At 39.1% G+C, this 17,949-nt stretch overlaps 1 protein-coding gene across 4 annotated transcripts in view; it reads right to left on the bottom strand.

The window, feature by feature from the left end:
* Positions 1-17,949, bottom strand: part of LOC144519913 (RNA-binding motif, single-stranded-interacting protein 3-like) — a 137,626-nt gene that overhangs the window by 23,578 nt on the left and 96,099 nt on the right. For all 4 annotated transcript variants that reach the window (XM_078253437.1, XM_078253439.1, XM_078253438.1 and 1 more), the window contains exons 5-7: positions 14,512-14,669; positions 13,250-13,329; positions 902-1,008 (exon numbers count right to left, since the gene is read on the bottom strand). In XM_078253437.1, the coding sequence (XP_078109563.1) occupies positions 902-1,008; positions 13,250-13,329; positions 14,512-14,669 (345 nt within the window). The remainder of the gene's footprint in view (positions 1-901; positions 1,009-13,249; positions 13,330-14,511; positions 14,670-17,949) is intronic.

The following is a 17,949-nucleotide window of genomic DNA, read 5'->3' on the forward strand; positions in this document are numbered from 1 at the left end:
TTCCTGGTTCTCCTTCTCCATTAACAACATGACATCAAGGAGAGGGTTAACTTTTCCTGCTACAGATTTCCCACCGTGGTCAGAAAGCACAGGGGAGACACTTTGTTTCTCTCACTATGCCACTAGAGTCGTTACTCGCTCCAAAGCTAATCCCCGTCACTCTCTCACTCTCTCTACCACATACTCCTTGCACACACACACACATGCCGGCCCTGCTATTCACTTAAAGAGATTGAAGCACACACCAACGCAGAAGTATAAACTTCAGGCCACTTACGTAGGCTATGGCGAAAGCTCTGTGTGGAGCCTCCGCAGAACCATAAATCACACTTTAGAGTTAAGGTTGTATGCTTTCTGTGAAGCAGCTGTTGACATTGAGCTGTGAAATGCTGCAGTAAAATATATTGTACTGTGTCCAACAGTATTTCACTCTCACCTCTCTGACTATTATGATAGGATTACTGTTGTGCTTTTGCTAGAAAGCTGAGTAGGCAAAGGTTTAAAAGAGGTTTGTGGATATACTGTACTCATACGTGTGACTAAGTTAGAATAACAGCACTTTGGGTTTCGTTAACTTTACTATTTCCTCTTATAAACCCCCTCAGCAGACACGGTGTACTCATTCTGACTATGAGAAGTGAGCGGCGATCGTAGATTTTGAAAATGTCTGCTGCGGCATAATTCTGCCTGAGGAAGAATTCTGTGTTGCTTTCTTTTACTGTGGCAGAGGGTAAAATGGGTAATGTTGTAACAAACTGATTGAAAGACATGGTTCTTGTGTTACAATTTGCCATTGCCATGTGTGTTATAAGAAAAAGCTGCTGTTGCTGCTGAAGGGAATCTTTTATGATGGGTACTGCTGAGCTTTTTTTGATGATTAAAATAGACTTTTAAGCCTCACCTCTCCATCCCGTGTCCACGGTCGGCCATTCTGGGGATACTTGACCTGGGTCTGCCTCTTCTTCTGTCCTCCGTCAGCAAACTTGCACAGCAACGGCTCTGCAGGGGCTACAGAGTGAGTCAGACAGAGAGGGAGGGAGACGAGGACAAACACAGAGATGAACTAATCATCTTAAAAGCAGGAACAAGTGAAATTGTATCCATTAGGTTATGAGTTTCAATGGTAAGATTTCAATAGAGTGTGTTATGCTGTGGCTTAAACAAAAACATAACATAACATAAATCAATTGGACCTGAAAACAGCACTTCAGCTCTTACTTGTATCTCCACCACCACTAATCCAAACATCTAAACAACAGCCGTTATCGTACCATCTCTGAAAACCCCTACAACCACACTTAGACAAAAGCAGACGTGGAAACAAAGCCACGGGCTAATCATCAAAGCATGGTGAGCGTGGTTCAAACAACAAACCAAACAGGCATATTTAATACGCTAAATAACTCCACACAGCTTGACCCCGGGCGATTGTGATTTCTCCAAAGACAACATGGTCCTTTTCTAGACCAGAGAAAGAAGAAAGCCTTGATTACAAATAGGATTAGTTGAGTGTGACCTCCTATACAAAAGTTCACCAAAACTATAACTTCAACCTGATAGGCTGCAGCCTCCAAATACCCTACAGCCTTCTGAAATAGCAGGAAGTGGCTGGATTGGGGCCGGATTATCTGAAAGAAAAAAAGGCTTTGTTCTGTATTAATGTATTGAGAACTTTAGAATGTGTTAGAAAGCAAGAAAGCGTGAATAATGGCTTCTATTTCTGGGAAATGCTTTAGCAACAGGATGAATCAACAAACACGATAAAAGGTATTATCCTGACATGAACCAGGACACTCGGAGAAGACATTATGACTTATGTAGTCAGATAGTCTCATACATATTGAATCACCATGGATTAAAGTAAATACTGCCCTCTTGGTAAAGCAGAGATTCCAGAGATGTACAATTAGAACATGTACGTATTATATGTTACCCAGTTAGAAAAGGAATGTAATAGTGTATTAATGTAATACATAGAATTAGAAAAGGAACTGAAAACTTCCACTTCACTTGAATGTATCTGGACTTTAGGCATTAAAATGTATACAGAGCGCTTATCTTATGTTTTACGTAAATTCAGTTTTCCACCAAGGAAAGAACTACACTGTAAAACATTACAGACCCATTTAGTTATGATCACTTATTTCTTATTTTTAACTGAACGAGCTTATACAAGTTGTGGATTTTGAACTCAACTTTATGAGTTTTTGAGTTGTTAAACTTGCATTTATTCATTGGGTCGACTATTTTAATTTTTTGTCAGATACTGTATGTATGTGTTGATTGAACTTGGGTATGTAAGTTAAGTTATCAGTTGAAAAAAAAAGCGTGTGTGTGTGTTGCAACAAAAAAGAGTTGCCTTTCGAGTTTAAAATAACCTGTCTTCTTTCACGGCAAAGTTAAAGCATGGACACAATAAATTAAGTATACACCGCAGATAAGTGATGTAGCCTTTTCAAATTTCAACTAAAATATAACACGTGTTGTGGCAAACAAGAAAGCACTAGTGCCACCGGCGGAGGGAGTACCTGTCAACGGCTTGTGACATTTCACTCTTCTCAAATTTAAATGGAAAGTACTTTTCAAAAGTCAAACGTTTAGTTCCGCCCACATTTAGCCCAACCCCGATCTGCGTACTGCAGTCAGGTGCAATTGGTTCATTGGCTGGTCAATTCCCATGATGCAAATAAATTACTTGTTTTAACTTAAAGCATGAAGTTAAACCAAGTAATAAAAAGTTAAATCAACTAAAAGAACAACAACAACAAAACTAGAACACTGTAGTTACATCAACCTCATTAACTTTAATTTCTAAGTTGAAACAAAGGCAGTCTTCAAGTTGAGTGAACTTCGATTTTCAAGGCAGCAGGTGAATTTGCATTTCCAAGTTAAACTACCATGAAATGTCTTACAGTGTACAAATCAATTAGATAATACTCATAAGACAAATATTTCTAGCTGGTAACCACAGAAGATGCATAGCAGCCAATGAAGCACAGCAAATTATCATAACAGTATGTTCCAATAAAAAGGCATTTAAATGGCATTAAGACACTGAAATTATAAAGCCCTAAACTGTAATTGTCTCAGTGATACGCTGTCACACCAGTGTTCTGTTCATGTCTTGATTCACTTTTATAAAGACACCCCTTGACCCTGAAATTGAATAAGCGACCTACTTTTATGCACTGCCTCCACCTGTTACTTTAATACGTCCACCAAGGCCTGTTTGAATCATTGACTGCATGTAAAAAAAGAGGCTATTAGCTGGCACTCTCGTCTTATTTAACTGGCAATGATTTCAATCTGCAAAGAAAGTAAAATCCTTATTACTGTGTGCAGCTTAGAAATAAAGAAGTTCTTATAATTCTATGAACATCATGCCTGTACTGATTCGCACTTTGTGAATGGTAAAATAAACTACGCAATTACCTCGCCTACTTCAAGAAAAATGCTTCTTCGTCTCAGTAAACTGAAAAATGAGAAGAGGTGTTCTAAGCGGAGAAAAAACATTCAGAGCTCAAGGTTGAGAAGAGAGCTATTTGGAATGCCTGGGGCCCAGATGGGTACTCCAAAGGTAAGTAGACAGAGAAACACAGAGCTGTGAGATTATACTGCATTTAGGAATACTTTGTCATTATACTGTTTTAAGTTGATTTCTATCTGAATAACAGGCCTCACGGCTGAGCCTCTGTTATCATCCCTCGCCTTTGCTATTCACCTCTCTCAATCACTCCCCTTCTCTCTCTTTTACCCACTTTGCTCCATGCATTCATTTACATTTGGTAAACAGTCATGTGTGTAGGTGTATGTGTGATGTGTGTGTGAATTTGTTCTAGTACTGTAGTTTCCTCGTGAAAAACAAGAGCTTGGCCCAGAAACAAACACAAGAATGGCCAAGATTGATTTAAGAGGTGCTGGTTGTTTTTAAATCAACCAAGAAGATACAGTGTGGGGAAACAAACATAGGTCATTTTAGCAGAGGGAACTTAATAAAGGAGATAGCACCAAAGCTATAAAAACAAATGTTGATACTGTCTATTTCTCTGCATTATCAACTTACTTACTGTGGGCCTTCATTCTTCAAAAGCCCCGTTTCAGCTTTAGATGTGCTTTAAAATAACAGCCCTTTTCAGACATATAGTTGCAGGAACTGAGCAGCTACAGGAACACCATTTATTTACTAATAGTCCCTTACACGCATTCCTGCTTGTGTTTCTACTGCGTCAAAAGAATCATGAAGATTTGGCAAATTTGTCCAATAACGCATTAAAAACCATAGCGCTGTTTGAGACAAAAAATTTTACAGACAAACTAATATTGTTGTTCTTTGTTGCACAACACTAATGTTTACACAGATGTAATAAAAGGATGCAAAAGAGAAATGCAGAATCGAAAAAAGGAGGGTGAAAACTCCAAAGTTTCCAATGTAGCGACAATAATAACCCCAAGTGCGCTGAAACTATTTTTTCAGTTGTTTTTGTGCAGTTTTTTGCAGTCAATACTTCCTCGGCCATCTGAAAGTTTTATCTCCAGAGCTTAGACGTTTTGGCACCAGGAACTAAGGTCAGAGAAACTAAATTTAGACTCTTTTCCTCTGGTCGAAGCTCAGGTAAGGTTTCAGTTTCTGAAATAGTTCCTGGGAGTTCCTGTGGTGGATATTAGTGTTCATTTGTGAAACTTTGGCAAAACCTATATGATACGTAGTCTGTGTCATGCAAATGTAAAAGCATTCATGATTTGGGCTTAGGTTTATCAATATATGGTAATAATAGCCGATAAAAGAGATGAAAAGAGGACTATTATATAAAATAGTTGTGAATTCTAATTTTCAATTTAGACTATAGGTTCAGAATCTGCTGAAAGATACATTTGTCATTTACAATGACGTGAGCAGGATTTAAGTGTCAGTTTTATAGGAAAAGGAAAGAATATATGTATGCCCTCAAGTTAGAAGTTCATAGATGTGTGTGTATTTGCCTGATAAATGATTGCTACTTTATACGTATGGCAAAACATGAGACATGAGGACAGACACACACACACACACACACACTTTTGTTTTTTTAAGATAATTGTTTTGGGCATTTTAGGCCTTTATTGCATAGGAAGCTGATGACATGAAGGGGGAGAGAGGGGGAACTTTGCAGTAAAGGGCCACAGGTCAGAGTCAAACTCGCGAACGCTGCGTCGAGGAGTGAACCTCTATATAAGGGCGAGCACTCTACCAGATGAGCTACCCAGGCGCCCACACACACACACACACACCCTTGATACAGATTTAAAGGTAGCATCTGTGTTGTGTTGCTGTTTTGTTTTACTGGTGTGAGGAAAATAAAAGTAATGCAGAAATGTCTCTTCCCATGATGTGACAGATGCCTGCTAAAGGATGACGGGCTAAATTTAAAAGTGTACTTTTCCTTCACCTACTTCCTTGGTTTCCCTCATATTACCATCTAGTGAGTAATGCATGCAACATGATAACAGAAGGACATTTCCGTGGAATAACTTGAACTGTTTGTTAAAAGCAGGAGTTGGAATGAGGCCACTGTCTGGCCTACTATCCCCTTATTTATCCATTTACATGTCATGTAAACATTGTTCCCAGGGCTTCGTCACTCTCTCCATCCCCTCAGTCTGTATGGAATTTGGTAAAAAGGCCTTCTCCTACTCTGCCCCCTCAACCTGAAACACGCTTCAACAGGAACTGAAGCTGTCCAGCATGATTCCTCTAGAGGATTTTAAACTACATTTAAGAAATCTGGAGAGATGGTTATGGGGATTTGCTCTCGTATATAGTTTTCAAACTACCACTTTTGTCTTTGTATGAACGTCCTGTCTATATCTTTGTGTCATATTGCTGTTGTGTCCTGACCAGGTCTCTCTTTAGACACCCTGTGTCTCAATGAGATTGACGGTCTAAAAAGGTTAAATTAAAAAAATAGTAGCATCCATCCACATACATAGACATACAAATTCACATACACAACAATGCAATGTTGCTGCAAGCTGTTTTTGTATTAGAGCTGATGAAATGGCTCCACAGTGGGCCAGTGTTTACACACACGCACACACACACACACACACACACACACACACACACTATAATATTTTCAGTGCCTTAGTGCATCTGGAGCTTGGATTTAGTGTTTTTCAGAGACTGCTGCAGGCCAGTTGGGCAGGATATTTGGACAGGCCCATATATAGAGAAAGTTGTGTTTCTTGTTTCTATAGATAATTTCAATGAATGCACAATGCTGCCACGTCCTCGGATACCTGGACTTCCTGGACTAATCCTATTATTACTTAAATCTGACATGTCAGATTATACTGTCATGGCATCTCACAATACTGCCAAAATAACAAATGCAAAGAAGATTAAGTGTTCGAGCTGTAGCTTAAGACAGCAAATTAATTGAAATAAAAGAATAACTTGAAATGTAGGATTAACGGGATCCTGCATGTGCAGTGTATACTGTATGCATGTACAGTATGTGTCAGTTTATGACTGTGTGTGCATGTGCTCCTGTTTGAATGAAGGGTTAATAGAGTCAATATGACTAAATGTCTTGTTGGAATAGTACTTTTTTTAGCTATTGTTGATGACCATCTTCAGAGGAAGATCTGTCATGCCTGCGTTTGTCCTTAATACTGAATTAGTTTTACAAGCCAGAATTTTAATTTGGCACAAACCGTGAAAGGATTTCCACTGGCTATTAATGAATCAGTATTGGCTAATGTGCAAAAGGATACACTGCACAAATCAGACAACCAATGAAGGCATTTAGTCTATTAAGTGATTTTATTAAACCAAGAGCTGTTCAACAGAGCCATTATTTTTGGTAAATGTCTAAAAAAATCATCTGTATTGTGAGGGATGTAAAATGATGCAAAACGACTTTCACTGACAGTCTCTACCAATACTCTAGTGTGTAGTACGACAGTAGCAATATCATACAGAGCTAAAAAAATATCTAAAATCCTTTTATTCGCCTCATGTTGCAGCTGTAAGGTAAAAACAGACAAGTGTATAACGTCAGTGCTGTATTAGCTTTAGGTGATGCCTGTGACGGCAGAATTGTGATAGCATGCATTTCTCTGAGGGAGGAAATCATTCACTTATATTCATTCACAGGCACAGTGACAAGCCATAAATACTGAGGATGATAATGACAATAACAAATGTTATTTATTCCTAAGAGGGAAACTTAGTTGCCACACAATCAGGAAGCGACAACAACCGCAAAGCATCCAGACAAGATTACCTGTCTACTCAAACTGGTGCACCAAATTAATTATTCAGCGTGCTTTCACAGTTACATTACTACAATCTGTTGCATTTCACAAGAGGGCTTTAAAAGGAAGGACATTTTTAATTGTCAGTTTGACCCCTGCTGCTCTCACTCTTGCTGCTCTGCAACACAAAATGATGAATTTGGGTACAGCTGTGTATACCCCTTAAAATGGGTCACTTATGGGCATTCCAAGTTAATTAACATAGTTTTAACCAAATATATGGCTATCAAAAAGAGTTCAGATATGTGCATTCTTAGTAAACAAGACATGGAGTTGAAGAAATTCAATTCAATTTAAATCCAATGAGCAAAAATGATTGGTACAGTCACACATAAATCGTTCTTTGTAGCCCCAGTGTTTCCTCTATGTTGATATTACCGCGGTGGCCCGCCACGGTAAAATTTCTGCCACCACGGTATCATAAATAGGGCAGATGCACAACAGGGTTTCCGCTATGTACACCGCGCACCGCCGCTCCTTCAGCTGTTTATGAAAAGTCATAAAGTCGTAATTACACGACTTTGCAGAGCCGTCTGCACTGCTGAACTCAAGCAAACTGTCATCCGCTCTCTCTCCCCTTAGGGTGAGCAACTGGAACAGTGACAGGACGTCATCACTCGCGAAGTCATGGCAACCAAATAAACAACAGGGCGAGTACTACTTGTCACTCAATCTTAGGCAAAGTGACAAACAGCGATGAAATCAGCTACATAAAATCTACACTCACGCGGGTCCCGTGAAATATGACAGCTACAGCTGGAAAATAGCATTGAGGACACTGAATTTGATTAATTTACTGTTTATCAGATCCCAGAAGCTAACGTTAGCAAATGCTGCGGTCCCTCTGCCTTTGACTCCCCGCTGCAGGAGACGCTGTATTCCTCCGACACGCTGTATTAACGTTACGTTATTAAACCGTTTTCCAGGTTAGTGGGGGTGCATACCGCTCCAAAACAACATGAAAAACTTAGCTAGTAATGTTCACTCAGCGTTTTGTTTGGTTGTTAAACTGTATGCAAAATGAGCGGTGATGTTAAATCACCCTACGGTACCGTTTGCTGAATGGTTTCAAGGTAACGGTCGGTAGCTAACATTAGCAGATAAGCCCGTACTTTTTGACGTCCCCCCCCTCCCCGCGCGCTGAAAGAAATTCTAGAGGAAACACTGAGCCCCAAGCACAATATTCCCCTTCTTACTCAGGACTGTGTTTTTCTTGTCAGTGTCCCGACAGGTAAGGGGTTGTGTGGGAAATCTCAACATCATTTGTTTTCCAAACTACTGCAACGTGCAGACAATTGCACGCCTCATAGAAAATGATTGGAGGCAGAACGAGCTGCTTAATGGAACTTCACCATAACAGAAAGAGTCAGAGTGGATACACACAGTGAGCAGGCACACTGAGGTGAGAAACACTGTCTTTATTTTTGTTCTATTAAGTTTATACTGTAGTCACATTGGATTACAAACCTGATATATTATTCATAAAGATGTTATTCTATTTTTGTATCTTTATTTACAGGAGCTTTATACAGAACAAGTTGTGAGCCAACGTATCGCATACACCATATTTTGTTGTCTCACATATTCAGAAATGAAAAGATAACAGGCGTTACGTTTTTCTGTGATGACTACCTCCATATATGATCTTGTCATCATCTAGTTATGGATGTAAGTAGTTAATGATATTTGGAAATAAATAAAATGCAGATTTTAGTTTACACAGCCTGTTTGTGTTCCAATAATTTGTCATTGGCTTCCATGACTTGGGAGGAGGTTGTCCTTGGTATTTGGTCCATGTGTTTACGTGTAAACATGATAATATATTGTATAAACTGTAAAAAAGTCTGTAGCACTATTAATCTTTCAAAATATCACACATTAACATAAAATAGTCTAATTTGAATTTTATTTCAAAGTGAATCTGAATTTCTTGGTTTTGCTGTAAAATGTGACTATGAGGTTCATCCCTATGATGAATGTGTGAAATAAAATACTCAAGACAAAAAAAACAACAACCCACACATCAAGCTACTATGTGGTGTGTGTACTGTAGTTGTGTGTCACTCTGCGTGTGTGTAGTCAATACTACCAAACAACATAAGTTGTTGCCAAAAGCTGTAAACTTGAAAAGGTCAAGTAACTGAAGTGAACAGATAAAAAATACTACATGTAAGTATTTGTTCAAAATTGGGAACTGTTTACAAGATTTAGTGGTATGCATTAAGCAAAGCTTGCAGCAGTTCATTTACCAATTTAATTTATCCATCAAAGTTCCACAGCTTTATGGATCAGAAAGTGAAGAGTTTCACTCCAGTTTTTGTGTTTTCTTTGCTTTATTTGGGGAAAGAAAAATAGGGTGACATCCTGCAGCTGCATAGACAAGCGACGCAAATAGAAAATAAAAGACGTGAAGACTGCAAGAGATATCAATAAATGACAGAGGTTGGTTGTTTGCCTGTCTGAATGTGTGTGTGTGTGTGTGTGTGTGTGTGTGTGTGTGTGTGTGTGTACATGTTAATGCTACAGGGTAAGAACAGAAGTAGTGCTTTACTGATTTGAAATGGAGCTTTCGATCTGTGGCGGCTTGTGTATGCGTACATAGGTAGCAGTGTGGGTGGATTGTACTGTGAGGAGTGGATCACATACTGTTACCACTCATTGGAGCTGTGGGATATTGCAAGGCAACATAGAAACTGCTAAAACTCCAGCAGAGCAAACAAACATATCCATCTGTGTTTTGGTGAGAGGGACACAGGAAAAGAAATAGGGGGGAAAGAAAAATGTGGGGGAGGATTAAACATACAGGCACCTTTAGATGCACCTGATTAAGTGAAGGTACTAAAGACCTTAGGTTTGGTGCTTCTACGCAAGGCATCAATCTGTAGGTCAGTAAAAGGCCTTAGCTCAGTTTTCACTTAGGAAGAGGGAGAATATCATATGAGTGGGACAATCCCTCAAATGGGAAAATTCTCATTTAAAATCCAATCCATTTGCAAGCAACATGGGAAATCATTTGGAAAATGGGATCCAATCCCCAAATGTGATAAAAAAAGCCCGGGGACAAAACAATATGGACTCTAGAGGGTTACTAGTTCAAAACATGAGGGGACGCCAACTATTTGCCATCCAAATCAAGAAATATGTATTAGAAAAATGTTTATGCATACTGCTATTAGCCTTTTTATAGCATTAATAATGTCTACTGCAATAAACAAAACAGTAAGGACCGTAAGATGAGACAGAGTTCAGAGATTTAGAAGGTTTTTGCACTTTAAGTTTAAAGGTTAACTAAGTTGATCTCCACCCTGTGTGGCTGCCCCTGTGAAGTACGAGCTGACATTAACAACCACTCAAAAAAACATTCCCTGACACCATCACCGGGGGAGAGGAAGCTCACTACATTTACTCCATTTTTCTTGTCATAAAGCAACCCAAAAAGAATTGGCTGTGAGACAAGTAGAAATAAAAGGTACTGATGCACTAACATATTTATCTAAGAATGTTGTTCACAGAATGATGTTAAAAAAAAAAAGCACGTCCTTTCAACTTTTAGAACTTGACAGCATTGACGTGAATTGGTCAGTGCTTCAAAAGTATCACATTTTAACACCCATAGCAATGTTTTCAGTATAGAATAAGTCGCTGCAAATATCACATGTAAGCTGACTCGGTTTTGACAGTGCAGTGCTGCCAAATAATTACAAAATCTTTTTCTCAGTACAGCACCGTTCAATTATTTTCCAGCATTATCAGGAACATCAAATAACATTAATTTTCTATTTATGAAAGTACTGAACCACTTCTGCAACAAATGGGGGCTTAATGCCTCATGATCATACCAGACACATTTAATGATGCACACATTTTTTAAAGCCTTCTGATTATTATTGAAAAGACTGAATGATAATTTTTCATTCTTGTCCTCCATCTGTCTCACTATGAGGGGAGGATAGTAAAAAGAGAACTATCAAAACTACACTAGTAGTTATACTGTAAACACTATACTGTATAAGATAGTGGGAGAGAAAGAGAGACAGAATGATTAGAAAACGGTAAAGAAAGAGGAAAAAGAGATCAGATATGGGTCAGAGGTGATAGAGTGTGAGAGAGGATAACTTGGAGGAGAGGAGAAAAAGAAATAACAAACAGAGAAAAAGACATAATGGGGAAATGCAATTGGGTTAGAGTAATATAGAGAGGCAGATTTCCCTTTTTTCATTTCCTGAATCCAGCATCTAATTACTAAGTATTCACTTATATATGTCATATGAAGTTGCTGTTTTTATGATTTACTCATTCAAGAATGTAAGGTGAAACTAAATGTATTATTGGGCTGCATGAGTATCAATTAAAATATTACCAAAATTCAAATAAGCATGAATAAACAAGATCTTTTGAGAATCTCTTAACCTTTAATGAAGGCTCTAGAGTGTGTGTGTGTGTGTGTGTGTGTGTGTGTGTGTGTGTGTGTGTGTGTGTGTGTGTGTGTGTGTGTGTGTGTGTGTGTGTGTGTCTGGGTGAGAAACGGAGCCGCCCACCATGCTGTACCTCACAAATCATACTGCCAGGGCACGGGGCACAACTCTCTCTGTCTGTCGTTGATTTCCATTTTCTTCAGTGTGGCTCAGCTTCCCTCTTTCTATCTATATTTGATCATTCTATATCTCCACCTCTTCTCTCCCATTTTGTGTCACTTTCAGTTTGCTTCTCCCCACCTCAGCTTTCTATTTTCTCCCACCTTGTCCTTGCTCTGTTATCTCACTCATGTTTAGTCACCCCACTTGGCTCTCTCTCTCTCTCTCTCTCTCTCTCTCTCTCTCTCTCTCTCTCTCTCTCTCTCTCTGTTCATGTCATTCTCTCTCTCACTCCCACACACCCTTCCTCATTTTTTTTCCCAAGCACAATGACATCCCCAATCTCATTCTCATTACATCTCCTCCTCCTCTTCTCCCATTCTTTCCTCGTCTCTTTCTCTCTCTGCCTACACCCCATCCTCCCCCCCCCCCTTCCCCTTGTGCATCTCAATCTGTGTGCCTCACAGTCAATATTCAATTAATCACTTAGATCTTCAACTCAAGGTGGTCGAAGGAGTGGGACAGAGGGAGAAAGAGAGCAGCAGAGATGATGCTGATATATTATCAGTCACACTGACACTGCTTGTATACAGACTGTACATGACTGTAACTGATTAGAACTGTTGGATATACTCTTGATGGAGGTCCAAAGGGGCAGCAACGTTAGTTTCTTCAATAAATGGTGATGCTGTAGCAAGAGCAGAGTGCGGGATTTTCCTTTTTTCAAGTCTGTGATATTTTCCAAAAGATGTGCGAATCGTTTCTTTGAAAAGATGACTATAAGTGATAAAACATGTGATTAATTCATTGAGTATGGTGATACTGTAGCTGCAACGGTTATGGGTGTATTTAATCAAATGAAAGAAAAATGTTTATATTCCTCAAACTAAGTTACTGAAGATAGGTATAATTTTTTATAATTTTTATTAATATAGTAAGTCGGTACTAAAACTCAGGTGCTGTATTTGTACTGGCATTAAAGATTTACATAAATAATAAACAATAACCAGCCCCATTTATGAGAGTTGTCCACCTTATCATGATGTGCCCATAACAACAACATGACGTGCACAGGTGAAACATGACAAGACTGCTGTGTACTCATCAATAAGACACTAAAAGATGACTTCCTTTACATTTGTATCAACAAACATACAAACCTCTGAACTTATGGGAGGTGCTTTTAAAGGTTGGTGGAAAACTGAGTTAAAAGAACACGTTGAAGGAGGAAAAGAACACGAAGATTGAGTGTAAGATGCCACATAGTGCTGCATCTATATGAGCACCCGGACCTACGTATAGAGAAATGCCATGCTCTCGCTATAGAAAAACACAAGCTTTGTCAATACAACACAATTGTCTTGGTGATCGACACCTACCTGTCATGCCTGGAGGGGTTTTCAAGAATTTCCCGTTGAAATTCTGAATCACCACATCGCACTTCTCTGTCGACTCCATCCTGACAGAGAGAAGAAAAGACAGAGGTTCTACTTGACGACAGTAAGCTCCTTATGTTACTATTCAATAGGCACAAAAGGTAATGTGGTTTTTAAAAGTGTGAATGTACTGGGCGCTTGGATAGCTCAGTTAGTAGAGCAGGCACCCATATATAAAGGATTACTACTCGACGCAGTGGGCCCGGGTTCAACTTTGCTGCATGTCATTCCCCCCTCTCTTTCCCCTTTCAATTCTTCAGCTGTCCTGTCAATAAAGGTCTAAAAATGCCCCCCAAAAAAGTGTGAATGTACTGTATGTGGATATGTGTGCATGCAAATGTATCCTGTAATACAGTAAGTAAATGAAATGCCTGCATATTGTGCTTGTTTGCCAATGTTAGCCTGAGCAAAATGCCTGAGGTAGGCCTGTGTGTGCCTGTGTGCGTCTGTGTCTCTGTGTGTTTTCTATGTGGTTTCCTCTCCTTTGTCCGGGTTTAAAAGCTCCATTCAGTCTGATCTGTTGTGTGTCATGTCCTCTTTGTCTGCCACCATTCAGCTCTGCTCACCCAATCACAGCTCAATGACTAATTGCCTGCTTGGCAAGCAAAAGCCAGTGTGTATGTATGTGTGTGTGGGAGAGAAAAATTGTGACGAGAGAGAGAGGGAGACAGTGTGTGTGTGGTATGTGAGCATGCATGTCTCTGTGTGTGTCTTGGGTTTTCTACACATAGCCAGTGACCCTGAATGGAGCCCTGACTGCATTCTAATCACTGGCACACTCCACGGTGTAACTGAGAAGACCACACACACACACACACACACACACACACACACACACAAATAGAGGAGGGTGAAGGGACCAAGGGTACAGGAATGTGCAGTTGTATCATTACAGCTAAAAGTCCTTTGGTTGTAAAAGGCAGAAAGTCAACTCAGGGTTATGTTGCCTCATGAATCTGAAAAAAAATGTGTGATAACTATGAATCTGTATTTTGTTGTGCCTGATAAGTAATCATAGTTTGTCCAGCAAAAGCCTACATTTAAATACTGTTGGTTGTGTTTGACAATTGGCATGTTAAAAAAAAAAACAGTGGGAAATGTAGTTAAGTTCCTGAAGCAATACCAACATTTTGGTAAATACAAGATTTTTGGAGAGCCATAAGCCTAAGTGACAGTTTGTGTGCTTTCTCTCTCTCCGTGCATACCTAGCAAAGCCGACTCCTCTGCTCAGGCCATTGGCGTCCCTCAGTATCCGCGTGGAAATGACATGACCAAAAGGCTTCAGCATGTTCTCCAGCTCCTGCTCATCCATGGACAGTGGCAGGTTTGAGATGTAAAGGTTGGTGGGGTCCTGCTCTTGTTGCTGTTGGGAAACACAGTCGCATAAGATGAAAAGAGTCATAATCACTTCATTTGTCTTGCATAGGCAAAGGTTTCAAAGTCAGACAGAAAAGAGAATTTGCTTATTTCAGTCTAATCTTAAAGACTCTCTGAAACCTTGAAAATAATCACTATTATGTTTCACAATATGCGCTTGTATGCTATTTATTCTTGATAATCAAACTTCACAAAACTATTCTCTAAAAGATCAGCAGTTCATGCATATAAATGGACTGTGAACAGTACAGATGTTGGATTCATCCTTACCTGTCCTTATGCTAAGCAAACAATTATTTTCCTTTTGCATTGTAGTGTGTAAAATGCTCAAACTGAGTAAAAGAAATAAAAGAGTTCGCTATAACCCTCCACTAAAGGCTGGTTTTGCAGCAGTAAATGCATTAGAGGTTCAAGTTCTTTATTTCCATATGTATGACTGAATATCCTACAGCAAAATATCTGTGAATTTAACTCAAGTGGCAAACTCTTCTCAAAAGAGGAATAAACATTTCATTGAAAAGGCAGCGCACCAGCTTCACTCAGAACCCCTGAAGCAATAAGGAAACCCCCTCAGGATTCATAGATGTTAACTGAGTTGCATTAAAAAAATTCAAGGAAATGAGAGAACTTCCTTGTAATGTGCCTCTCTGCCGCTCCGTTTAGCAGCACCCTATTGAATTGATCCTCTGCAGGAGACCAAAGCCTGTGTGTACATGTGTGCATGTGTGCGTGTAACTAGAGTGCTGGCAAATTAAAGAGGGATGGATGCACGAGAGGGTTTGATAGAGGGTGCTCCATTTTGCTATTGAGACTAGACATGGGCTGGTTACTGGTTTCAAGGTATACCACGGTTTGAAAAAGTTACGGTTTCAAAACCACTAACATTTTCTGTCATACCGTTCCTAAGGTATGAGCTGTTTTTTCTGAGTCTTCAAGGACAGAAAGTGCAGTTTAGAAATCCCTCTCCCTGCCAGTGTGCAATGTGTTTCAAAATAAAATACATTGTGTTCAGTGGAAAAAAGTTGTTGTTTTTTACCCAGACATTTCAAAAATAATATTTATACCTGTAATTGAAATACCGTAATACTGTGAAGCCCTGATATTTTTGCTGAAGGTTATCATACCGTCAGAATCTCATACCGGCCCATGCCTAATTGAGACAGCCAGGAAGGAAGAGTGATAGAGAGAGAAAAGGGGGTGTGATACACACATGTTCTATGAATCCTAACTACATGATTTCATAAAAATATAATGCCTCTGTGATGTTTCTTTGATTCATGGGAGTTTATGGCTGCGTCGGCTTTATCTCCCCTCCATGCCATAATTATGCTATGTATTAATTATGGCCTTGGTAATAACTTTGCAAACACTCAAATTTGTAATTCACAACACATTTTTATTAAGATCAGTGCCCAGAAGTGCCTAGAAAGTCTCTGATACATTATATCAGATAGTAGCTCTTATTATTAAAACGGTAGGGTCTCACATACTTTATCTCATGTCACCTGTGCACAAACCCAGGAAGCAGAAACACAAGTAACACACTGACATTGAATCCTGTGCAGTGCTGGAATGGGACACTCGTACATTTGATTCCACTGTTGTCATGGAAAATAAAACAAATACTAAAAGTAGTAGTGTGTATAGTGTGTGCTATGCTGTATACATCAAATTAAATGGTAAGAGTCTTATTTTAGTGCTATGGCAAACAATGTATGTTGGACATATGTCTGCGTGTGTGTTGTTGGGTGAATACCTTGTGACAAAAAAGAAAATTGCCCAATGTGGCTCATTTTGAGTATAATTATTTGCTTCTATGTAATCGGTGACTCAGAATAAGCAGAACAGTGAAGAAGTCTGAAATATTTTACCTTTCTTTCTGAGTCTGAATCTCTCTCTCTTTGTCAGCAGGAGTTTTCCCTTGGAAGAGTGTCCAATACACAGAGTGGCACAGTTGTCTTCCCACGCGGGGGCAACTGGCTTTCAATGTAATCTTTTACATTTGTGAGCATGCCTGTGTGTGCGTGCATTTATGCAAGCAGTGGCATCAAAGGCATACAGTCGTGTAGAGCCAATGATCTTCATTAAAGAGTTAGGTCACTGAGATCATCAAGGCCTTCTACTTGCCACATACCTGGGTAAACTCTTACATAGAGCCCGACCGATATATCGGCGAGCCGATATTAGGCATTTTCCAAACTATTGGTATCGGCATTTATAATGGCCGATAAATGAATATTTAAAAAATAAAATAAAAACGGACGAAACACCCTTCAACCATGTTATGAGTGTTGGCGTTGCATAGTTTGTCCACCAGAGGGCGCTCTACAACGTCCCTGTTGGCAACACTTGTGTTTAACCCTTTAAGTTTCATATCTTAAGTTTGGATTTTTATACATTTTATTTATCAGAACTTTAATATATTTTAATGTTCCTCTGTTCTGTTGTGACAATAAAACAAATAAGTTTATTTTTAAACTGCATTATCATATAATTTTAGTGAGAACTCATAAATAACTACAAATAACTAATGTTAGGGAAATCTGTTTATGTTTTGTTACGCATTTCTGGATTTTTTTTTTTTTAAATACATATCGGCCGATATATCAGAATATCGGATTTTTAAATCACCAAATATTTGTATTGATATCAGCCTTAAAAATCCTTTATCGGTCGGACTCTCCTATTACATCACTGCTTTAACATAGAACATATTTAAATGTTGTTTTTATCAAAGGGCAGTTTCATAATTGTTCAAGTCTGTCTTAAAACAACAAATAGGTGCACATAAGAACATTAGTCGGGTTTCCATTCAATTGTCAAGTGAATTTTAAGCAAACCTTTAAAATTTTGCAAAAAAAGAAATGCAATTTAGGTACATTTCCATTAAAGGTACTCTAAGCGATGTCACGCGTTTTTTAGGCTACAACATGTTTTGTCACATACAGCAAACATCTCCTCACTATCCGCGAGCTGCCTGTCCCCTAAAAAAACGCGGTCTCTGTAGAAAGCCTAGGGCAGTGGTTCCCAACCTGGGGTCCGGGGACCATTCAGGGGCAGCAAGTCTTTATCTGGTTTGAGCTTGAGGTAAAAAAAAATATATTTGCACATGTTAAACAAATTATGATAATACACTTGAATATATAATGTATACAAAAGTCTGTATAAAAACTATGTATTTTTGTTCTCACTTAAAATTGTAGGCAGGTTACTTAGTAGGCCAAACCTCCGGGACCTCTTAACCTGTGGCCCTTGCTGTCATCAGG

Source organism: Sander vitreus, chromosome 6, assembly GCF_031162955.1.
Source record: "Sander vitreus isolate 19-12246 chromosome 6, sanVit1, whole genome shotgun sequence".
Classification (NCBI taxonomy): Eukaryota; Metazoa; Chordata; class Actinopteri; order Perciformes; family Percidae; genus Sander; species Sander vitreus.